General features: G+C 31.4%; 2 protein-coding genes across 2 annotated transcripts; one reads left to right on the plus strand and one right to left on the minus strand.

Annotated features, from left to right (window-relative positions):
- The first annotated feature begins 1,619 nt into the window (after positions 1 to 1,619).
- LOC105318144 (uncharacterized) lies at positions 1,620 to 7,632 on the plus strand. The gene is made up of 5 exons (XM_034469030.2): positions 1,620 to 1,796; positions 3,955 to 4,105; positions 6,047 to 6,169; positions 6,392 to 6,456; positions 6,987 to 7,632. The coding sequence occupies exons 1-5, from the start codon at positions 1,665 to 1,667 to the stop codon at positions 7,143 to 7,145; spliced, it is 630 nt and encodes a 209-aa protein (XP_034324921.2). The 5' UTR covers positions 1,620 to 1,664; the 3' UTR covers positions 7,146 to 7,632.
- On the minus strand, positions 7,304 to 10,204 carry LOC105318146 (uncharacterized). The gene is made up of 4 exons (XM_011415081.4): positions 10,038 to 10,204; positions 8,480 to 8,687; positions 8,090 to 8,291; positions 7,304 to 7,595 (listed from the first exon to the last, which is right to left on the minus strand). Exons 1-4 carry the CDS (start codon positions 10,120 to 10,122, stop codon positions 7,452 to 7,454), a joined length of 639 nt encoding a protein of 212 aa, XP_011413383.4. The 5' UTR covers positions 10,123 to 10,204; the 3' UTR covers positions 7,304 to 7,451.
- Positions 10,205 to 20,417: the final 10,213 nt, after the last annotated feature.

Below are 20,417 nucleotides of genomic sequence, written 5' to 3' on the forward strand. Positions count from 1 at the left end.
ATATTTAATTTTTGTTTCTCGATAAATTAATAATTTGAATGAAATTGAATTGTGTTATTGAAAAATGACTTGCATGTAGATGTGTTCACAAACATGTATTTATCTTTCACAACATAATAAACGAGACTGACGATATTAATATAATGAGGGGGAGGGGGGGGGGGTAACATGTAGGTTTATGGAACACTCATTCAGTGAATGTTTTTAAAAGTATAATTGCCTACTATGTGTGTATGTGTAGCTATTGTTATATAGTTTGCTCCATTAATTATTTTTTGATGATATTTTTTTTACATGACAGTTATGTATTTATTTTGGTTGAAAATTCTTAATGTTTCATTTCTCAGTATATCAGTTGTAACCAAGCTGGAGACCCTCCACTTCGGTAGTTTTAAGCATCAAGACCAAAATTATTCTTAATAACAGTAACTAAACTATTAAAATGAAGTTTTGATTTAAAGGTTCCTTTCTTTAAAAAAAACCCGATTGTGTTTCAAACTGATAGGAATGAAATCAAGACGACATTGTTCTAATCAGTTTAACAATTGGCCGAAACCTTTAGCAACCTAATAAAAAAAATCAAAGACTGCACGAAATAATCATGTTGATGTTTAACTCATAATCCCATAGAAACTCGAAGACCAATAATTCTTCTATCTAACGTATATATTGATGTACATTAACAGAAATTAGTTTGTTTTACTTACTCTGTATGATTAATTCAACTTTTTTTTTAATAAAGAAAGATGTAAATTTAAACAATAAATATTTTCTTTGATGTTTCATGTGGGCTACGAGGGTATACCGATCATTGCAGAAAAACCCCACCAATATGCGGGTTATGTTGATTTTCTGCAATGTCGCTACCTTTATCGCGGCGTATTTTTTTTCTGCAATACCTTCATACCCGCATGAATCACCAAAGAGAGTATTTTATTGTTTAAATAAAACATTAATACTGTGCATATGATATTTTTTTTAGACTTGGGGAAGTCATTCTACATATCGGGAAAAAGCTCAATACATTATGCAGTTATCTCGCATTAATCAGTTCATTGCACATCTGTTGCCGACGTTATGGATTACAAACTAGTTTTTTTTAGGTATACTAGTTTATCATATTACATGTTATCGTTAAAAGAAGTTTCTATTATATGCAGATTTTTAGCTGTTTATCATAAAATTTCAATAGAAAGATAATACTTAGTGTATTAAATAAACATGACAATTTCACAATTAATGATAACATTAGACATGTTAAAGAAAATAGAATAGCGGTATACATATGTACTGCAGTTCCCGACGTGAAAGCTTCCTATAACACAAAAAAAAAAAAAAGAACACAAACTGAAGGCAACTCTTTAAACGGACTCTTAGATTATTTTCGAACCAGATGGACGCACAGGAAAAAATATCAATAGCTACAATCACAATCTAATAAACTCCTTGAAGTATCATATGTATCTACAGATATTAGGGGGGGGGGTTAACTTGCATGAAAACAATTTTCTAATATAATCAAATTGAATTAATGAATGTTTATAGGATTGATGTACGTTTCCTACTTTAAAAATACATGCTCGCTGTATATTGTGACGTCACTAAAATACACCTATTATGACATCACAATAGAGATAAAAAACCAACCCCAAAAGCATATAAAGATGAGACACAAAAGATATGTATGCAAAGAAGTCCAGCCGTTTCTGTTGCAGAAAATGGAAACTATCAGGCAAATACGGATTGAGTTTGAGAAGTACTTTTTAAACATTGATCCGTACAAAGCCATTAAACAGGTATGTACGTGTACGCTGACCCCATCCACCCACCCAACTCCATACCCTTATATGTAACAGCTTACGACCAGAAAATCGGAGTATTCAAATTTTAATCAATTCAATCTGTAATGCATGTAACTAAATTTTAACCAGAAAATCGGAGTATTCAAATTTTAATCAATTCAATCTGTAATGCATGTAACTAAATTTTATTGACCATTTATGATACATAATATTGATCAATGTATACGATCACAGAATGCCGAGAGCGCTTCTCATAGGCCTATAGAAATAATTTGATTAAAATTAAACACGAGTAACGGCAATGATATCCTGTTACGGTTATATCGCTACTGTATGAAGCGACAAATCGTTAATTTGTGAGCATCGAGTAAATCTTAATTTACTTAGATATAGAATATAGAAAGTGATATAACAAAATTTTTCACAATCAAAATCTTATAATTCAAATTTTATCTAACACAAAAAATTAAATTTTATTAATGTTCAAAACTATATGTATCATCGCCGCGTTATGAGTTACTCAGTAACATTTTTGACGTAAATACATGTATTTTTTTTTTCATTGAAATTGCACAGGTGAAAATTTGAAAAAGCTCGAATTTCACATTATTTCAAAACAACAATTTTATAATTTGTTTTTTTAATAGCGTAAACATTAAATGAAAGTAATTTTTGTGAAATGGGATAACTGACTTGTATCTCTGAAGACAGAATTTTGGATTCAAAACAAAAGGAAAAAAAATCAATCAATAACGCATCTTGGCTAGCCAAGACTTTCTGAGTGGATCAAAACCCTTGGTTAGCGAATATTGTCAATAACGTCGCCAGCGTGCGGCAACTACCCTTAAACTGTTAAATAATACATAGACGTTCTCTCTCTCTCTCTCTCTCTCTCTCTCTCTCTCTCTCTCTCTCTCTCTCTCTCTCTCTCTCTCTCTCTCTCTCTCTCTCTGTGTTATCTTAGGAAGTAACGGTTATTTTAATCCTGCACTAAATATCTCAGATCTGATTTAAACAAGTCTTCATTCGCTTTATGTTTACGCCGACTTTTACATGATTTCGTCGCAAATGTAACAGTACTTTTGAAAATAAACTTTCATTTTGTTAATTTTTACCGGTTCTCCGATTTTGTTGATGAATAAATACTTCATACAGGGTTACTTTCGCCCCGTGTTATTTTCGCCCGTCTTCATTTGCAAAAGGTTTCACTCCGTCTTGAATTCGCCCAAACGAAGCTTTGTTTACACAGAAATAATAATACATGTATACGACTTTGAAATTTGCCCATTCATAAATTCATTCGCTCGCAACGAGTGCGAAAGGAGTAAAAATTAAACGTTGGGCGGATGTTTTCCTGTATACACTAGTTCCCTTTTAAGGAGGTTGGCACCTGAAATAATAGTAATGTCAATCATCTGAAAGTCACTTGGATATAAAGAGGGATGGGGACCTAAAATGTTCACTTATTTTATTTTTGACCAATGTCACGTGTCACTTTTTTGAAAATTCTAAGTCAAAGTTTAAAAATTCTTGCTTTACTGGTGACTTAAAATCAAATTATAACGCAAATAAAAAAATTATAGTAATGTCATCTTTCCAAAACTTTGCATACAAATAGACATATATTTAATGTCTCATTTAAAAGTAAAACAAGTAGGGGTCACATCTCAACATTTTTTGAGATATAGCATGAAACAAGCTAAATTTAGGCGAAAATTAGACTTAATTTTTTTTATATGAAATATAGGCTAAATATACCAAAATATATTGATAGAAATATAAAAATATTGTTTAAATATGTTTTTAGAACATCATGAATATATCGTAATACACAAACTATCTAGAAGTTTGGTCTGCACTGAAAATTAGGAAGCTAAAGCAACAGTACTCTTAAACTAGTGAGTTATGAAAATTGTTCATTTCTTTCTTGAAAACCTTCTGCCACAAAATATAGTCCCATACTAAACTCTGCAAAAATGTAATTTAAAAAAAAAAATTTATTCTATTAAGTTTATTTGGCGTTGTAAAATATAAATATATACTACTTGAGTTAATATTTGATGCAGAATTTTCAGACTAGAGGTGACCCAAAATGGCTACCCAAAACCTAAGGAGCGAACCTCTTTAAACTTTTTTTTATTTTTTCAAATAGCAGGCGAAAAGCTTAGCGCTAATTGAGATCATGCTTCAGGATGCCGAAAACCAATCAAACAGGGTCAGGCGTCAGGCCAAGAAATTTTCTCACAGAAGATTTACAAGGCAAGACCGCATGGACATCGAATCGCGCCTAGAGAGAGAAATGGGTCAGTTGATATAATTCTATTTAATGCAATTAAGTTAGTTAATTTATGGTAAATGGTAAATGTATTATACAGACGCACGTGCATTCGCGCCTGAAGGTATAGCGATTATTGCAGGGAAAAAATCATAACCCGGATACGTATTTTTAGTTCACCTGAGCCGAAGGCTTAAGTGAGCTTTTCTGTTTAAAATTTGTCCATTGCCTGTCGTCGTCGTTATTGTCGTAAACTTTTTAACGTTTCCATCCCTTCTCCAGAACCACTAGATCAATTCCAACCAAAATTTGCATAAAACAACCTTGGGGGAAGAGCTTTTAAGTTTGTTAAATAATGGACCAGATCTCTTTATAGGGGAGATAATTGAGAATTATTGAAAAGAGGGTGTTGCAAAAAAGCGGGATTATTCCCTAACGTGGAAAGAACCTTTAAATACCCGCAACGCTTAAAGAGTCATATCTAAATATAGACACATTACGTAGACGACAATACAGTGTATTTACATAGTGGGTATGTTCCGTATGTAGGCAAAATACACAAACATTTTCCGCGCATTTCTATCGAACACGGCAACAACTATTTAATTTTTATAAATACAGTCTTATAAAAGTTAGTACACACTTTCTAGATTTTCTACACTGCTTTATTTACAACATGCACACAAAAAAGTTTTACATCGTATTCTTTAAATTTGATTTTTTTCATTTAATCTGCGAAAAATAGCATAGGAACATATAACATAGGAACACCCTCTTTGATATTATTTTACGAAAAAACTTTTTCTTAAACACCATTTGGCCAAAATAGCGGAACCTGTGTGGAAGCATCATTAGGAAGTATATATTCAACTTTGTCTAAATCCTAATCCTTTGAGGTAGGATGGGGCCACAATGGGGGTCAATTTTTACTTATGAATACATGGAGACAATTATTTAAAATTCTTTAAAAATCTGTAATTTGTGCAGAGGCATAGTCGAGTAATATAAATTCATCAGGTAATGTAAATTCAAGTTTGTTCAAATCATGATCTATTGGGGGGGGGGGCACATTAAAGAGGGTCAAATTTTCACAAAGTATTAAACAATCTTTTGAATATTTTTTTTCTAAAATGTAAGAAGCTGGAAAAGTTGTTATTTTATTTGTATATATTATATGGAAGCATCATGACCAGGTATCGTTAATTTAAGTTTGTTCAAATCATGATCCTAATGGCTAGGATGTGCTACGTACCTACCATAAATAATGATGTATATTTTCCAAATGATTGTTTAATCTCAGACAAAAAAAGAGAGTATGCAAGGGCACATGTATCAAAGATTAAATACGTATACGTGCAAGATGACACCAAAAATCCGAAATTTATTTTTGTGACAATTTATCGGCGGTCGTAATTTACATCATCCTTTGTCACTAAAGATATGACAAAACCATATTATATAAAATAATATGTAAGTTTATCTCTGAACATTACTATTTGCTCCAAAACAACCAACAATCTTCGAAAGGTAATTTTCACATTATTTGTAGTGTGCATATGTCTTTTCCTCGCGACAGGAAGAGACAATGTCATCGATAACTACGTAGTGGTGACGTCAATAACCCGCGATAGCGAGTTATGTACATATTTTCTGCTATGATCGCTACCTTCATATCCCGTATGAATCATCAAAGAAAGCATTTTATTGTTGGTATTAACTTCTTTCTTTCAATTTATGAAAAGTTAGTAAAATTAACTAAAATATATATATATATATATATATATATATATATATATATATATATATATATATATATATATATATATAGAGAGAGAGAGAGAGAGAGAGAGAGAGAGAGAGAGAGAGATGTACATTTTTTATAATTCATAATTAATTTAACGGTTTTGAATAATTTCCTTTTCTAAATTTTTAATTTTTTTTTCTTTCAAACTTGGGTCATTCTTTGAAGAATTCCTCCAGAAAAGCGTGTGTTGCTGTGGCCTGGCTCTCAAATGCCTTGGAGAGAAGTATACCAATGGCGTGAAAATCTACAAAATCTATAACAAACTCATCAGCGACTTGCAGGGCATGGGTCTGTGCATATAATAATTTTAAAAATACAGAATATCATCCTCTAAAGATCTTTTTGTCCAGAAACTTTAGTTTCAATTGGTGAATTATATAATGGACATTTTTTCCCCACAATTTTTTTTAACGATATGTTTATTTGCAATATACATATATTTCACGAAATCAGAGGTGTTTGAATGCCAGTACTCGCCTACATGCATTCAGTCCTTTAATTTTTGAACAGGTCGTGGCCAAGAATGGCTTTTCAATGAGGAAATATTAAAGAATCCAAATGATGTCATCTTTAATGTAAGTTTGTCAATATCAGGACCTAACATTCTAACCTTGAATATCATGATTGTAGTAAATACTTTGATATTAATTCATACAAAAAGATTGCATTATAAGGTATATATAAATATTAAAAATATCAACAAATGCTCTTGTTGAAAAACGTATTCAACATTAGAAATAGAAAAATTGTTGAAAACAAATTTTATATCGGATACTAGTATATATTTTAAGAATCGATTAATTCAAAGCAAATGGGACAATTCTTCAAAAACTGGAAAAGGCAATTCATTAGGACACATTCCGCTCTTACATACCGATACTTAAACATGAGAATGATGCCTTTATATACTGAGTATTAAGTCCATATCTACCTGTATCTGTTATGCATCCAAATTTATTGAATCTTGGGATATCATGGATCGGATATCAATATTATAATACGCATAAAAAACATAGATTTATCCAGATTCAAATCAAGTTTACTATGCATTGAATTATATTTTTTAATTTATATTTGAAATAAACATATTTCTTTTCTTCTCAAGGTTCAACGAATGAGACGCCGAGTTCAGAGAGGAGTGACATTTTCAGAACGAGGCGCAACCCATTACCAGTTCGTGACTTCTCGTTCAAATCTCGTCCAAAAGTTTTACAGGTTTTTGCGAGACGAATTTGACGTTGCCAAGTATGGTAAAGAGAGATGATCATACAGAGAGATAATTAAAATACAAAGCGATGATGGTGAAATATCATCTACAAAGAAACTATGCCTTGGACGTTTTCAAACAAAGCCGGGGCGGAGTTGTCACATAGTTTGAAACAGAGGATAGTCAACAACAAGAAAAACACTAAAACAAACAAACGAGTTTGAAGTGTTTATTTTTTTTTATGAAGCATGACATCCCCATCCTCCCTCCATCAAAAAAAGAAATACAGATAATAAGATGATACTGAATTTTGAAACAAAGAACAATGTTTGTCGAAGCACCGGCTATGCCAACAAAGCATCACTAATCGCTTCTACGCCTCCTTCTTCCCAATAACCACCCCTGTCCATGGGTCTCCTTCCGCTTCAGAGTGGCATCGAATTCAAAGCACCCATACTGTACTCCGGTACTGGGTTGTTGAACGGTTGTTTGAATAGTGTAGTCTCCCTTGACGAGAAATAGAATAAATCTTATATTTTTTTCAGTGTTCTTCATGTTGTTTTATTTGCTGTTATGTTAGTCATATCAAAAATTCGATCTGATAATTTATTTATTTTTTCCTTTTTTTAAGAATTTTGTTCAGTTTAAATTTGGATCTTTGTCTAATACTAATGTTCTCATTTTACGGTTATTCATAACGCTTTAAATTCAGCAATATAAAAATTTTAAAATTATTATAAAAGTCGTTACACATACACATTTGTGATCAAAATCCAACTAAAATCATGAAATATTGCACGCTATTGAACATTGTGACTATTGATAATTATGCACATCAAATCGAACACTATTTACCGAAGTCACGTTTGTTCTCAGTGCAGTTCCGTTAGCAAGTATAAATTATTGTATTAATATTTGACTGAGAAAAAAATGCTTTCACTGAAGTTGTAACATGTAAAACAAAAATAATAGTAATGATAATAATAATAATGATAACTTACATCTGCTATAACGTTCAATGCAGGGTCTAAATCTCCGATATGAATGACGTAATCAGTAATGGTGACGTTCTGGACGGCGATTGGACAGGAACTGAAGATTCCTACAGACTCGAACATTTTCTTTAGTTGTCTTCCCAAGTCCCGCTGGCCTTCTCGCGTTCCATTGACTAAAGTGTCAACAATGGAACAACCGTCTAGGACGCTTTGTAATAACAAAACATATCATATAATTTAAATGTTTTCCATTTTTTTCAACGTTGCAAAATTTAAAAAAAAAGAGAGTATTAAGTAACGAGACCCCCAAAAAAAACCCCATAAAAAATACTAAAACACATCAAAATAAAACCCCACACAAAACAAAACAAAACAAAAAGGAATAATTTTTGTTACCAGCTTCCTATTCCGCCCACACAAGGAATATGAACATCGTGTCCCAGTGCGGTATGGCGAGTCATATTAAAACTGAGGACCGTTCCCGGCTCAATTTGTTGAAGAACTTCGGCGCTGAAGGAGAGGTGTAGATTCCCCGGGGTCAGGACGGGCATGGGACGGGCGGATGCACTGTAGACCTTAAGTTTCTGGTTGACTTTATCGGTAGCTATCAAAAAGAACATGTATCAAGACTCTTACTAAGGTTCATTATATCAATCTTCAGTCATAAACAAAACTTCTTAAAGTAATAAGGAATCATTCTTTGAGTATTTTAGGTGATAATTTTGGTCGCGTAATCAAATATGATAAAGCTCGAAGCGCTTTATGATAGATTTGATCACGCTCCGACCGAAATAATCACTTCATAATTTTCAAAGAATGATTCCTGCTTATTTATATGTATATAATTTTTTGGCAACAGTAGGATCAAAATTTAAAATAAAGATAACCAAACCCCGCTTGTGCCCTAATCATTTTATGACCTTAGCCCATCTAAATATACTTTTCATGTTTCTAGCTACTACAGATATCAAGACAACAGACAATTATAATTCAAAATAATATTTGCCCTCATATATATACAAAACGATATAGACTTTTGTTTTTTGGCGTATTTGTCATGGCTGTTTAATCAAATTTGCAAACTTTAGATATATACACAAATATCAGATAGATATAATTCTTTTTTATAGTACACGTACATCAGATAGATTTCATACAAGTACATTGAACTCGATTTTTGCGACCGATTCAGGGAACAGTTGAATTAAAGAGGAAGAGCTTAGCGCGCATGCTCCTAGTCCAGAATGTGTGGATTTATTCCCCACTGAATCTACAAAAAAAAGAATTAACGTTCTCCCCCCAAACAACATGCCCAATGGGTTTATCCATATTTGATTAACCTAATTATACGTCATTTGAATTAGAATCTCGATTCTGTACTCTGCAATCCAATAGAACCATTTTAACAAGAGCTTGGACTTTGTGTAGTTGTGTCAATCGGCAATGTGACGTAGGCATGTCTATTTCATGGCTGGCCATTCAGTCATGGTTCTTTGAAACCAACAAGATTTGTCTGGCTCAGGAGTGAAAACTACGCAGTCGGTGTATATTTCGCTTAAAACCAGCGTCATTTTAACTTGTTTTGACGCAAGGAATAGATATGACATCCTACTGAAAGTCCAAGGTCTTGTTAAAATGGTTCTATTGGAATGCAGAGTACAGAATCGAGACAGGCCAAGACACTGAAAAATGTAAATATTAAAAAGATAATAACCCAACCTCCCCCTTTTAAATAAAAATATATAAAATATTAAATGGATATGTATCTAATCTAAGCATGCACTGCAACGCCAAAATACAATGTTCAAAACAAAGGACATGTATTAATTTTATATTATTAATACCGACAGCATTTAAACTTCTTAATTTTTGCTTTGGAAATTATAAATCTAACCGTAGCTAACTTTTAAGAAAACTAGAGTAACATACGATTTTAAGAGATAATTATACTTACTACAGCTTCGCCATTGGAATTGAGTAAATTCTGCCTGGGCGAGGCACAAGGAGGCACACACTACTATGCAAGCACGGAGGAACATTTTGTCACTGGAATCGTCCTGAAAAAGGAGAATGGGGCAACTCTAAAACTTGCTCCTTTATATACCCTACCGAAGATTCATCAAAGACTGACACGCTAAGTGGTAAAAAATGGGGAAATGTATCATGCAGTAGAACACACGGTCCAAAGTTCATTTCTTTGGAAGACATGTGAACTGGAATTTTGATGATTTTTTAAAGGACAATGAGGTGCAAAGGGGATTTCTACGGGAGCCCTGGGAGGACATTGACTTACTTCTTAATTATTATGAGCCCTGAAAGGACACATTGACTTACTTCTTAATTGTTATGACTTATTCATTATGACTTAATTGTTATTATTAGAAAAAAAATCTCTCTCCTGTACAAGTATTCATAGTGAAAATTAATATTTTTTAAAAGTACAGCGTATTACAATTTTACCCAAAATTATGCTTGGAACAATTTTTTTACTGGAGGTTGGCATGGGGTCTAATGTCTTTTCTCAAGTAATTTACTATGCGAATTTGATTTTTTTTTATAGGGAGCTTAAAATTTTAAAATGTTTTCTGGACCTTCAACCCTCTAGATACATGCATTCGAAGTCGAGAAATAATGGGGAAAAAAAGATTTATATATGATAACTCCTTTTCTTGGGTATGCATCTTTTGGGGGTTTTTTCTTTCTAATATTGTTCATCTTCAGGGTTGGGGTCAATTACTTTGAAATGTAATTAATTACTTTCAAATACATCAATAATTTTGTCAATTACTTTCAATTACAATTACATTAATTTTTTCAAAAATGTAATTAATTACTTTCAATTACTTTGACAAATGTAATTAAATACATTTCAATTACTTTTAATATCTTAAGAATAAATACATGTGCAATGTATAAACAGCATTGAGACACACAAACTTTTTTATGGTAATGTCTTTAAAGGTTTGTGTTCATTTTAATCATTATTCATTGATTTTGCTTTAAATTAAATGTATATTTTAAAATGATATATAATCATTATAATGGGTACTAAATCCAGTGTCATTGGGTTCATGTTTGGTTCTGAAGAAGACTTTTTATATTGAATTTTTACTCAATACATTTGTTCTAGGGTATGAGAGGGCTTCGGGCCTGAACAAATTAGACATTTTCTATAATGTCATGTTGAATTAACACGTCAAACATAATGAGACACTTATTAAGTGTATAAACACAAGCCTATTTAAAACAGGTATGCAACCTAACATTCTTATCTAATTTCTCTTTGTCATTCTCTTGTTAACCTTATATACCTGTACATACATATAATTGTTTACATTTACTGATAAAATATACTGCTTATAGCTTTAATTTAATGAAGAACCGAACTGAATATGACACCCCTTTAAACCTTTAACTTGAAAAAAAGTAATTGAAATGTAATTGAAAAATAATTAAAGATACATGATATTTTTGGGAATGTATTTAAATACATTCAATTACTTGTAATTGAAGAGGGCTCAATTACAAATTACTTTCAATTACTTTGAAAAAAGTAATTAATTACACTCATTTACAAATACTTCTTTCAATTACCCCATCCCTGTTCATCTTTGTTTAAGTACATTCCAAAATATTCAAATGAATAACTGTTAGTCAGTGTAAATTACTATTCCAGATTTTGTAAAATACATACATGTATAGGTAAATGAAATTATCATGACATATAGCACAACAGTTACTGCTTTTTTATCCCGAGAAAGTAAGCAAACCTAGATTTTTAAAAATGAAAGAATAATAAGATGAATTTGTATTTAACCCAATACATTCACATATGTCCTGGAATACCAATCTCGAGGTTAAAGTATGATAAAAGTTTTTTAATCTTACCCATTAAAATTCGTGTAGAGATTTTTTTTTGGCCCTCAAAATGGGCAAAAATAAAGACCGGTGTAAAAATATTTCAGTTCTCATACAAAATTTTACTGTATAGTTATTCTAAAAGAAAGTTAAAGTTTGTTGGCACGTGACAGTGACAGAATTACAGATTGAATATTCAAAACCAATATGATTTGGGTGCAAAGTAAAAAAATATTCTTTATATTTATAAAAACCAATCTTCTTCGCTGAAACTAGTATTGTCGTGTCGATCCATGTCGAACGGTACGCCACCACCACGTGTTATATTTATTCATTGCAGTCTTATTAAATGATAATTAAGTCAAAATAAATAAGTCATAACAATCTCCTTCCAGGGCTCATAACAATTCAGAAGTAAGTCAATGTCCTCCCAGGGCTTCCGTAGTACGATTTCGGATTTTTTTTTTATTTGGGGGAGGGGATGTTTAAGTTGTATCGAAACAATTCGTAAACTTTAATAATCAAAGAGGTTGATAGATGATAGATAAATCAGGAACACGTATTAGTTTTACATTATTTGGGGCATTGAGATACATGTAATTTATAGAAATTGTTACTCATGATAGAGCATTATATTTCCCCACAGAAATAAAAAACAATCTGCAGGTGTTCAAAGTCCAAAATCTTGTATTCAGGATTATATCCAAGGTTAGCAAGATCGATCTGCACACTGGGTGCACAGGGACTTTGGAGATAACAATCGGTGAGAAGGTGCAAAGTACGCGAAAGAAATCGTTCTAAATTGTGTTTCATGACATAATATTCATATTCAGTGCATATTCCTTCTTTCGTTTGGAAATAATCTACGACGTTCAATTTCCAAAGAAACCACAACGGCATATGATCACAAATAAAAACGCCATCACACATTTAGGTATATTCATTATTGCAAGTTTAAATGAAAGTTTTAAACTTACATGACTAATTTGATGTGTAAAAAATGTGTAAAAAATAATAGTTAAATCATATTTATTCGTTTATAAAAACAATTTTTCTCTACCAAGCTTCTGACACTAAATAACATGTTAATCTATTTTCCCCTTTCACTACGAATTATCTTACTAGTACAACTTAATTAACAGCAACCCCCAATTAGCAAGTTAATTCGTTGGCGTTATCTTTCAGCACTTCTTCACAGACCGTCCGCTGCGTCGGACGGGACTTTTCTTTCTCGGGCTCGAATTCTTTAAAACTAAAGAACCCTCTGCCTAATGGTGGCTTTAGAACTTGTTCTGACACCAGATGTCTGTTGTGCAAACACAGCTCTGATGCAGACGACTTCTCTAGCCCCATTACTGGCCGTACTTACAAAATTTTCGCAAATACTTCTTGTCGTACGGACAATTGTGTATATCTCATCAATTGTAAATTTTGTCAGAAACAATACGTAGGGGAAACAGGAGACCTCCGCAGGCGCATCAATAATCATCGTTCCACCATCAAAACTAAGAAAATTAAAGAACCCGTCGGGGAACATTTTAATTTAGATGATCACAAATGGGAGGACATGATGGTTTTGGTCATTGATCACAACCCTAACTGGACAGATGCGGAGAGAAAAAATAAAGAAAAATTTTGGATGCATAGACTGAAGTCATTCCGCCCTGACGGCATTAACAAATTAAGTGACTTCACCAAAATGAACATCAACTAAGTACTGATTTGTTTTCGTAGCAATATCACCATCTTCATCTTTTTCGGTCCATGTACAAACTATTAATCATGTTATTTATTCAAATTATTAGCTATTTCCTTAATCGGTTTTGTTCTTTTGCTTTATTTCACTTCCATTAGTTTTTACATTCATGATTATTTATGTGGTCTTTTACAGGGCCAATCTTCCCTACAAACTTTCACTATAAATTATCTTACTAGTACAACTTAATTAACAGCAACCCCCAATTAGCAAGTTAATTCGTTGGCGTTATCTTTCAGCACTTCTTCACAGACCGTCCGCTGCGTCGGACGGGATTTTTCTTTCTCGGACTCGAATTCTTAAATATAAAGATGTAGCTGCCACGTTTTGATCCGGTGTTTAAACATTATCTAGTTTTCATATATTATTTAGTTTAGTTTAGTGCTAGTTTTGTAGATGTTTTTCTTCTTTCTTATGTAGTTTTTATTTTGTTGTCCTGAAGAAGGGACGGGTTGTCCCGAAAATTTGACAATATTTTACTTTATTGTTCGTGTCGTTGGTTATTTTTAGTGCTTCTTTATATATATATATATATATATATATATATATATATATATATATATATATATATATATATATATATATATATATATATATATATATATAACTCTCGAATTGAATTATACCTGTCCATATAGTGAATGATATTCATAATCGGTCTCTATGAGTGAGGAAAATATTATTTAGCGGCCAATATGTGCATAAAAACCTAATAATAACATATTTACGATATATATTAAAGTAAAATTTCATTTTAATTCATATCTGTTCATAATTTTTACGAAAATTTACGAAGCAGAATTCTTTTTTTGGAATAAATTTCGGTCTGTAGACAAATGTCACCCCCCCCCCCCCCCCCCCGTGAAACAACAAACTCTTTGGTAAAAATATGCTAAATAACAATAACTAAAACCCCTCAAAAGGAATTTTTGTTTCACAGGGGGGGGGGGTGTTTTGAAAAAACATTTCCGTTTTCCGTTATTTTCTATGAAATGAGTTATTTTAACCCAAAATACAAAGTTATCTCTCTTTGTTTGACCAAATCATTTATATTTAATGAAAATATACATAAATGTTTACATTATTGTTAAAAATAACTTGAATTAGACAACTTTCTAAAAATGACCTTTAGTTAGGCAGTTAGACAATGCTATCGTTCGCAGTCCTTCACCATTTTGGAGCTCCACCTACGCCCCGGCCGGGGCTTGAACTCACGACCTCTGGAACCCATTCTCCTAGCAGTGAGCGGCCACCGCGCTACCCATCTAGGCAAGACAAAAATCTTGCTTTCGATGACGAACGGAACCTAGCGCGCTGGCCACGCACTACACGGTCGTTTGAGAGGACAGAGAGTATATGTCAATTTGAGTTTTATTGCAATGTTTGTGCTTATTATATGTATATATCTATGCAATGTATATCGTCCCGATCCTCTCAAAATTGTCGTTTAACTGCATTCCAAATCTAATTTGTTGATAGAACGATGATTTGTTAACACTCGTGAATCTAATTTACCGTATTTAGTATGGGAAGGGGGGGGGGGTAACCAAAGATACAGGTCAAATACCATGCATCATTTAACTGATTACAATATGAAGGTCCCTTGCCACTCATTTTTCCTTCCAAAACATATGATATTCATGATATTCAGCAACTTTGGGTAAACATTTAAGATAAGAAAAAGAAATATGCTCTGTATAAGTACATACAGTGTTATTTAAAAAATGAACTAACCAAACAATAATGTCTCCATTGGTTTGTTAAAGAATCTATGTGTTTCACCAGTAACCCTCTTTTCGTATTCTAATAAAAAAAATCACTTCAATAAAATAATATTAACATTAACGAACATTAAATTATATATATTTATAAATGGTAAGGGAAACACGTGTTGTTATATTGTTTCCGGTGTTATTTATAGTATATCGATTTCGATTGGTTTATTGACGAGTATACGGGGTTAAGTGTACTCGTGCGGAACAGGTAGTTTACCTGTGTCCAGGTATGAGGTATTAAAGTCATTCGAGGTTTCGCTGCTTTACGTGCAACACCCCCTCCCTTTACGTTTACTGTGTACATGTATCTAATGCTTTATTTTTTATATTGTAGAATGTTGATTATGAACAAGAAGAGTAAATGAATATACTTATAAAAATTTTGAATTAAAATTAAGTCTGTTGCATAGACGCAGGCGAAGCAGTTCCTACATATGTGTTTGAGTTTTAATTTATAAATAATTTATGTTTGTTTGAACTGGTGAATAAGAACATAATACAAACTTCAAAATAAGGATTAGAATGTGGGTTTATTTCCTCGAACCGATCTTCTAAAAGATCATTTTGTTTTTGATAAATAGAATTAAGGTACATGTATCCTTTTTCACATCATATTTGCAATAAACAAGTTGAAATAATTCATACATTGATCTCCATTATTCATATCTACAAATCATATTCGTTCGGGCATAGCCCAATATACTAGATAAGAAGTAAATTTGCTGCATACTCAATAAAGGAAAATACAGTTGCTGAGCGATAGAGTTTACATCATATTTGGATAATTCAAACCTTCCGAATTGTTCTTTCTTTGTAAATTGTCGATATTGTCTTATGAGAAAAAAGAGCAATTCTCATCTAGAAACTGTTTATCAAGTCAGCTAAGAATGCAATGAGTTCTTTTTTAATATATCACATTAAGCTAAACAAGGTTAAAACAATCATTTATTGCATATAAAACTATCAACTATTTTCACTATAAACAGTGATTTTTTTTTTCAAAGTGCATTAATATCGACGATATCAACACGCTTTGAAAAAAATTTCAAAGTGCGTTGTTACAGTGGTGTGTCGAATCCTCCTGTCTCGAGGGACCGTTGAACCTGTTCGTAATTGCTCCTTTTTACAGACAAATACATAATATTCATATTTTTTGTTTTGATATCTTGTGTAAACTGTTACGTAATCCCTTAATTTTGTCGCTTGTGACATTTAGAATTTAATAAAACTTTAATTACAGTGGAAAAATACGTTTACATGACATTATGAAATTATGAAATGCGAATATGAATTAAAATTATGGAGACAGTCTTTGTTTTTACCTCAATTCAATTAAGTTTACTCAAACCGCAAACGTGACGGTACATTATATATATATATATATATATATATATATATATATATATATATATATATATATATATATATATATATATATATATATATATATATATATATATTTACTACTATATTAAAATAATAGACTCGAATTTTTGGTCTTTAATACCGATAAATCGGAAGAATACTGTCTTTTGTTTATATATTCTAAACGTCATTGGTACTTGAAGATTACCAATTTGTTTTTATTTTTTCTCAGTTAAGCTTTACTAATTAATAATCAACGAAAATTCCCCCCAAAATCCCCGAAATCAACTGAATTTTCTTGCGTTTGCGCAATACATTCACACTAACGGGATCTTTAGTTTATGTTTCCACAAGATCATATTTGCATGAATGAACTCAGAAATGATAATACAAATACGGGTAAATTTTCATTGGACTTTTGCTATATATTCTGTTCATATATATTATATAAGGATTTCTTATGAGATAAAGTATAAAATAACAATTAATATACATTTGAACTAAGTACCAACTTTTGTTTTCGTGATGACAAAAAAATATTTGATTACATGCAAAAAAAAATTCACAATATATTTCTTAGGAGAGTAAAGATAGAATATGTTTTATCGTAAAAATGAATAATGTCCTACAGACCCAGTTTTACGATAGAATGCGTTCCGTGTATTGTCTCTGTAGCAAAGATAATACGTGTACGTTGGTAAAAAGTGTTGAATTCTTCCAATATATGGATTAACTTTTTTTAGATGAAAGGTATTTACAGTCTCAAACAGGTTTATTATAATGAATTTGACTGTTATTTCAAGGCAACTTTATTAATTTTCTCCAAAATCGTTTAGGAGCTATTCTGCAATTTTCTGCTACATTACGGGTACCGGTATATGGAAGGCATTCTCACTGTGGTGAGGGCCTTTCCCGAGACACGGCTAGATTATTCAAATTAAGGAGAGTGTAGTGAAACTAACAGCATTATTGTAGGCTTATAGCTTTGTTATGTAAATGTCAATAATACGGTGTGTCGATGTATAAATTTCGTAAATGTCTGATATGCAATGTAAACGGGTCAAAGTCTAGTATATATATATATATATATATATATATATATATATATATATACTGCAGAAAATAGGACCAATTTGTGATTTTATTCTGGATATTTTTTATTCTAAAATTATTTAAAACTGTGCCGATTTATTTTTTGTTGCATTGGGAAATTATATATATATATATATATATATATATATATATATATATATATATATATATATATATATATATATATATATATATATATTTGGAAATGTAAATCTTACTTTCGAGGTACATATCAAATTAAAGAAAAAAAAATGAGAAAAATGTACAAATGTTCAATGAGGACAGACTAATTCCAAAATTTTATGTATAAATAAATCGAGCTTTTTTTAAATTGTAAAGTAAAACTCATTCGCAAAACTCAAAACAATTAAAAGTGGTTGATCTTTCACAAATTCTAGGTAATTAAATAGGTAAAAATAGGTAAAAAATCTAAATTTGTTTAATACATGGAAAAACACTGTATTCTAACACAAAAGCAGTTCATCGGCTGCATTCATATGCTTTTTATGAAATGGTACATAAGGTTTAGCGCCTTTTATTAACACTTATATCTAACCATCTGTTAGTCTCAACAGGAAGTCGGTGATTTAAATACTGACGTTCAAAATTAAACAAACACTTTTTAAAGTAAAATACTCAAGAACTCTTCATATCCAAAAGATATAAGAAATTTGAAAGTTTTTTTTCTAAATAGTCTTGAGAGAATTTACGATACCAACCGACCATATCTACACTAACTGGTTTTTGAGTGTTTGTTTGACAGCATAATTAGTAATCCAAATAATTAACATACATTATACAATGCATTGTTTAATCCAAATATTAGAAAATAAAAGAATGCATACAACCAATCCATGAGTTCTTAAAAAAATTATTATTATACTTTATCTACATATACAAATATTTTGTACATTATAAATATACATGAACAGAATATCAAAATTGACAAATGAAAATGCAGTAACTAAACGCAATCTTGTTGTTTGTAAAGTGTTCGTCTTTCGTATAATTTCCAGCGACGATAAAATCTTGAAGCATTATAAGAGCACCCTAAACCCTTTTCCAAAACCAAATAAAATTAAATTTAAGTTGCCATTGTTCAAGCCACTTGTGTTCAACATTACTTTTCAAAATATTCAAAATATAAGTTTTTAGCAAACGATAACACAATACTCCTTTTCTCTCGAATTTAATCCATAACGCTTTCGTCTGATCGGCTCTTCAGTGAATATATATATATATATATATTATATATATGTGAATTTTTTTCATAATCGACGCACTGTGCCAGGATTTAGGCTTGTTCGTCTACAATCTAATTAGACTGGTTCGTCTTATTCATGATAATGCTCCATCACATACATCTGAGTTTGTGGGGCATTGTGGCGGCGCACTTTGAAAAAATTGCGCATTTTGAAAAAAAAATTCAAAGTGCGATAAATTTGGGACCAAATCAACGATTGGGATCAAAAAGGGCGTTAGATTTGGGACCAAGTTAACCCACTTTGAAATATTTTTTCAAAGTGCGTTATGAAGGTACATCAACATTTTTAGTATCAAGACTGTTAACGCACTTTGAAAAAATAAATTTGTTAATAGTATGATGTCTTGTTAACACTAGTGAATCTAATTTACCGTCTTTGAGAACGGTGATGAGGATTGGGGTGGTGGTTAACCAAAGATACAGGTCAGTTACCATTTTATCATTTAATTGATTACAGAAAGAATATCCCTACCCCTCATATTTCCTTCCAAAACATATGATATTCAGCAACTTAATGTAAACGTTTAAGATCGAAAAAAATACGCTTTATTGTAAGATAAGTACAGTGATATTGAAAAAGGAGCTGGCCAAACAATAATTTCTCCAATGGTATGTTAAAGAATCTGTGTTTCAACATAAACCGTATTTTCATAATCTAATCAAATAAATCACTTCAATATAAAACAATTTACATTAACAAACATCTTATTATTATAAAACTTAAAACTATGCATTATATTGTGGGTTATTTTCTCTCGCACAGATCTTTTAAATGAACATATTGTTTTTGATAAACATAACTAACGTATCCTTTTTCACATGTTTGTTTAAAGCAAATGCAATTAACCAGCTGAAATATGTTATGTACATTGATCTCTATCATCAACATATATAAATCATTCGTTCTGACAAAGACCAATAACTTTGTTACGTACGCAAAAAGGAAAATGCAGATGCTAAGCGATGAAATTTATGTCATATTTAAAAATTCAAATCTCCCGAATTGTTCTTTATGTGGAAATTGTCAATATTGTCTCATGGGGGGAAAACATTATTATAGAGAACCTGTTTATCAAGTTACCTGAGAATACAATGGGTTCTTTTTTAAATACATCACATTGAGTTGAACAAGGTTAAAACAATCATTTATTGTATATGAAAGTATCAATTATTTTGACTTTACCCTGACATTTTTTTTCAAAGCGCGTTGACTTTGTCCCAAAA

The sequence above is a fragment of the Magallana gigas genome, chromosome 6, assembly GCF_963853765.1.
Source record: "Magallana gigas chromosome 6, xbMagGiga1.1, whole genome shotgun sequence".
Taxonomy (NCBI): domain Eukaryota; kingdom Metazoa; phylum Mollusca; class Bivalvia; order Ostreida; family Ostreidae; genus Magallana; species Magallana gigas.

Bases quoted from the DNA above. Each gene is read 5' to 3' on its own strand.
- LOC105318146 (XM_011415081.4), bottom strand. From the start codon at position 10,122: ATGTTCCTCCGTGCTTGCATAGTAGTGTGTGCCTCCTTGTGCCTCGCC. The intron at 8,292-8,479 runs GTAACAAAAATT...GTTATTACAAAG, and splicing joins GTGGGCGGAATAGGAAGCTG to CGTCCTAGACGGTTGTTCCA. The intron at 7,596-8,089 runs GTAAGTTATCAT...TTTCTCGTCAAG, and splicing joins CATTGAACGTTATAGCAGAT to GGAGACTACACTATTCAAAC.
- LOC105318144 (XM_034469030.2), top strand. From the start codon at position 1,665: ATGAGACACAAAAGATATGTATGCAAAGAAGTCCAGCCGTTTCTGTTG. The intron at 4,106-6,046 runs GTCAGTTGATAT...CATTCTTTGAAG, and splicing joins GCGCCTAGAGAGAGAAATGG to AATTCCTCCAGAAAAGCGTG. The intron at 6,457-6,986 runs GTAAGTTTGTCA...TTTCTTCTCAAG, and splicing joins CAAATGATGTCATCTTTAAT to GTTCAACGAATGAGACGCCG.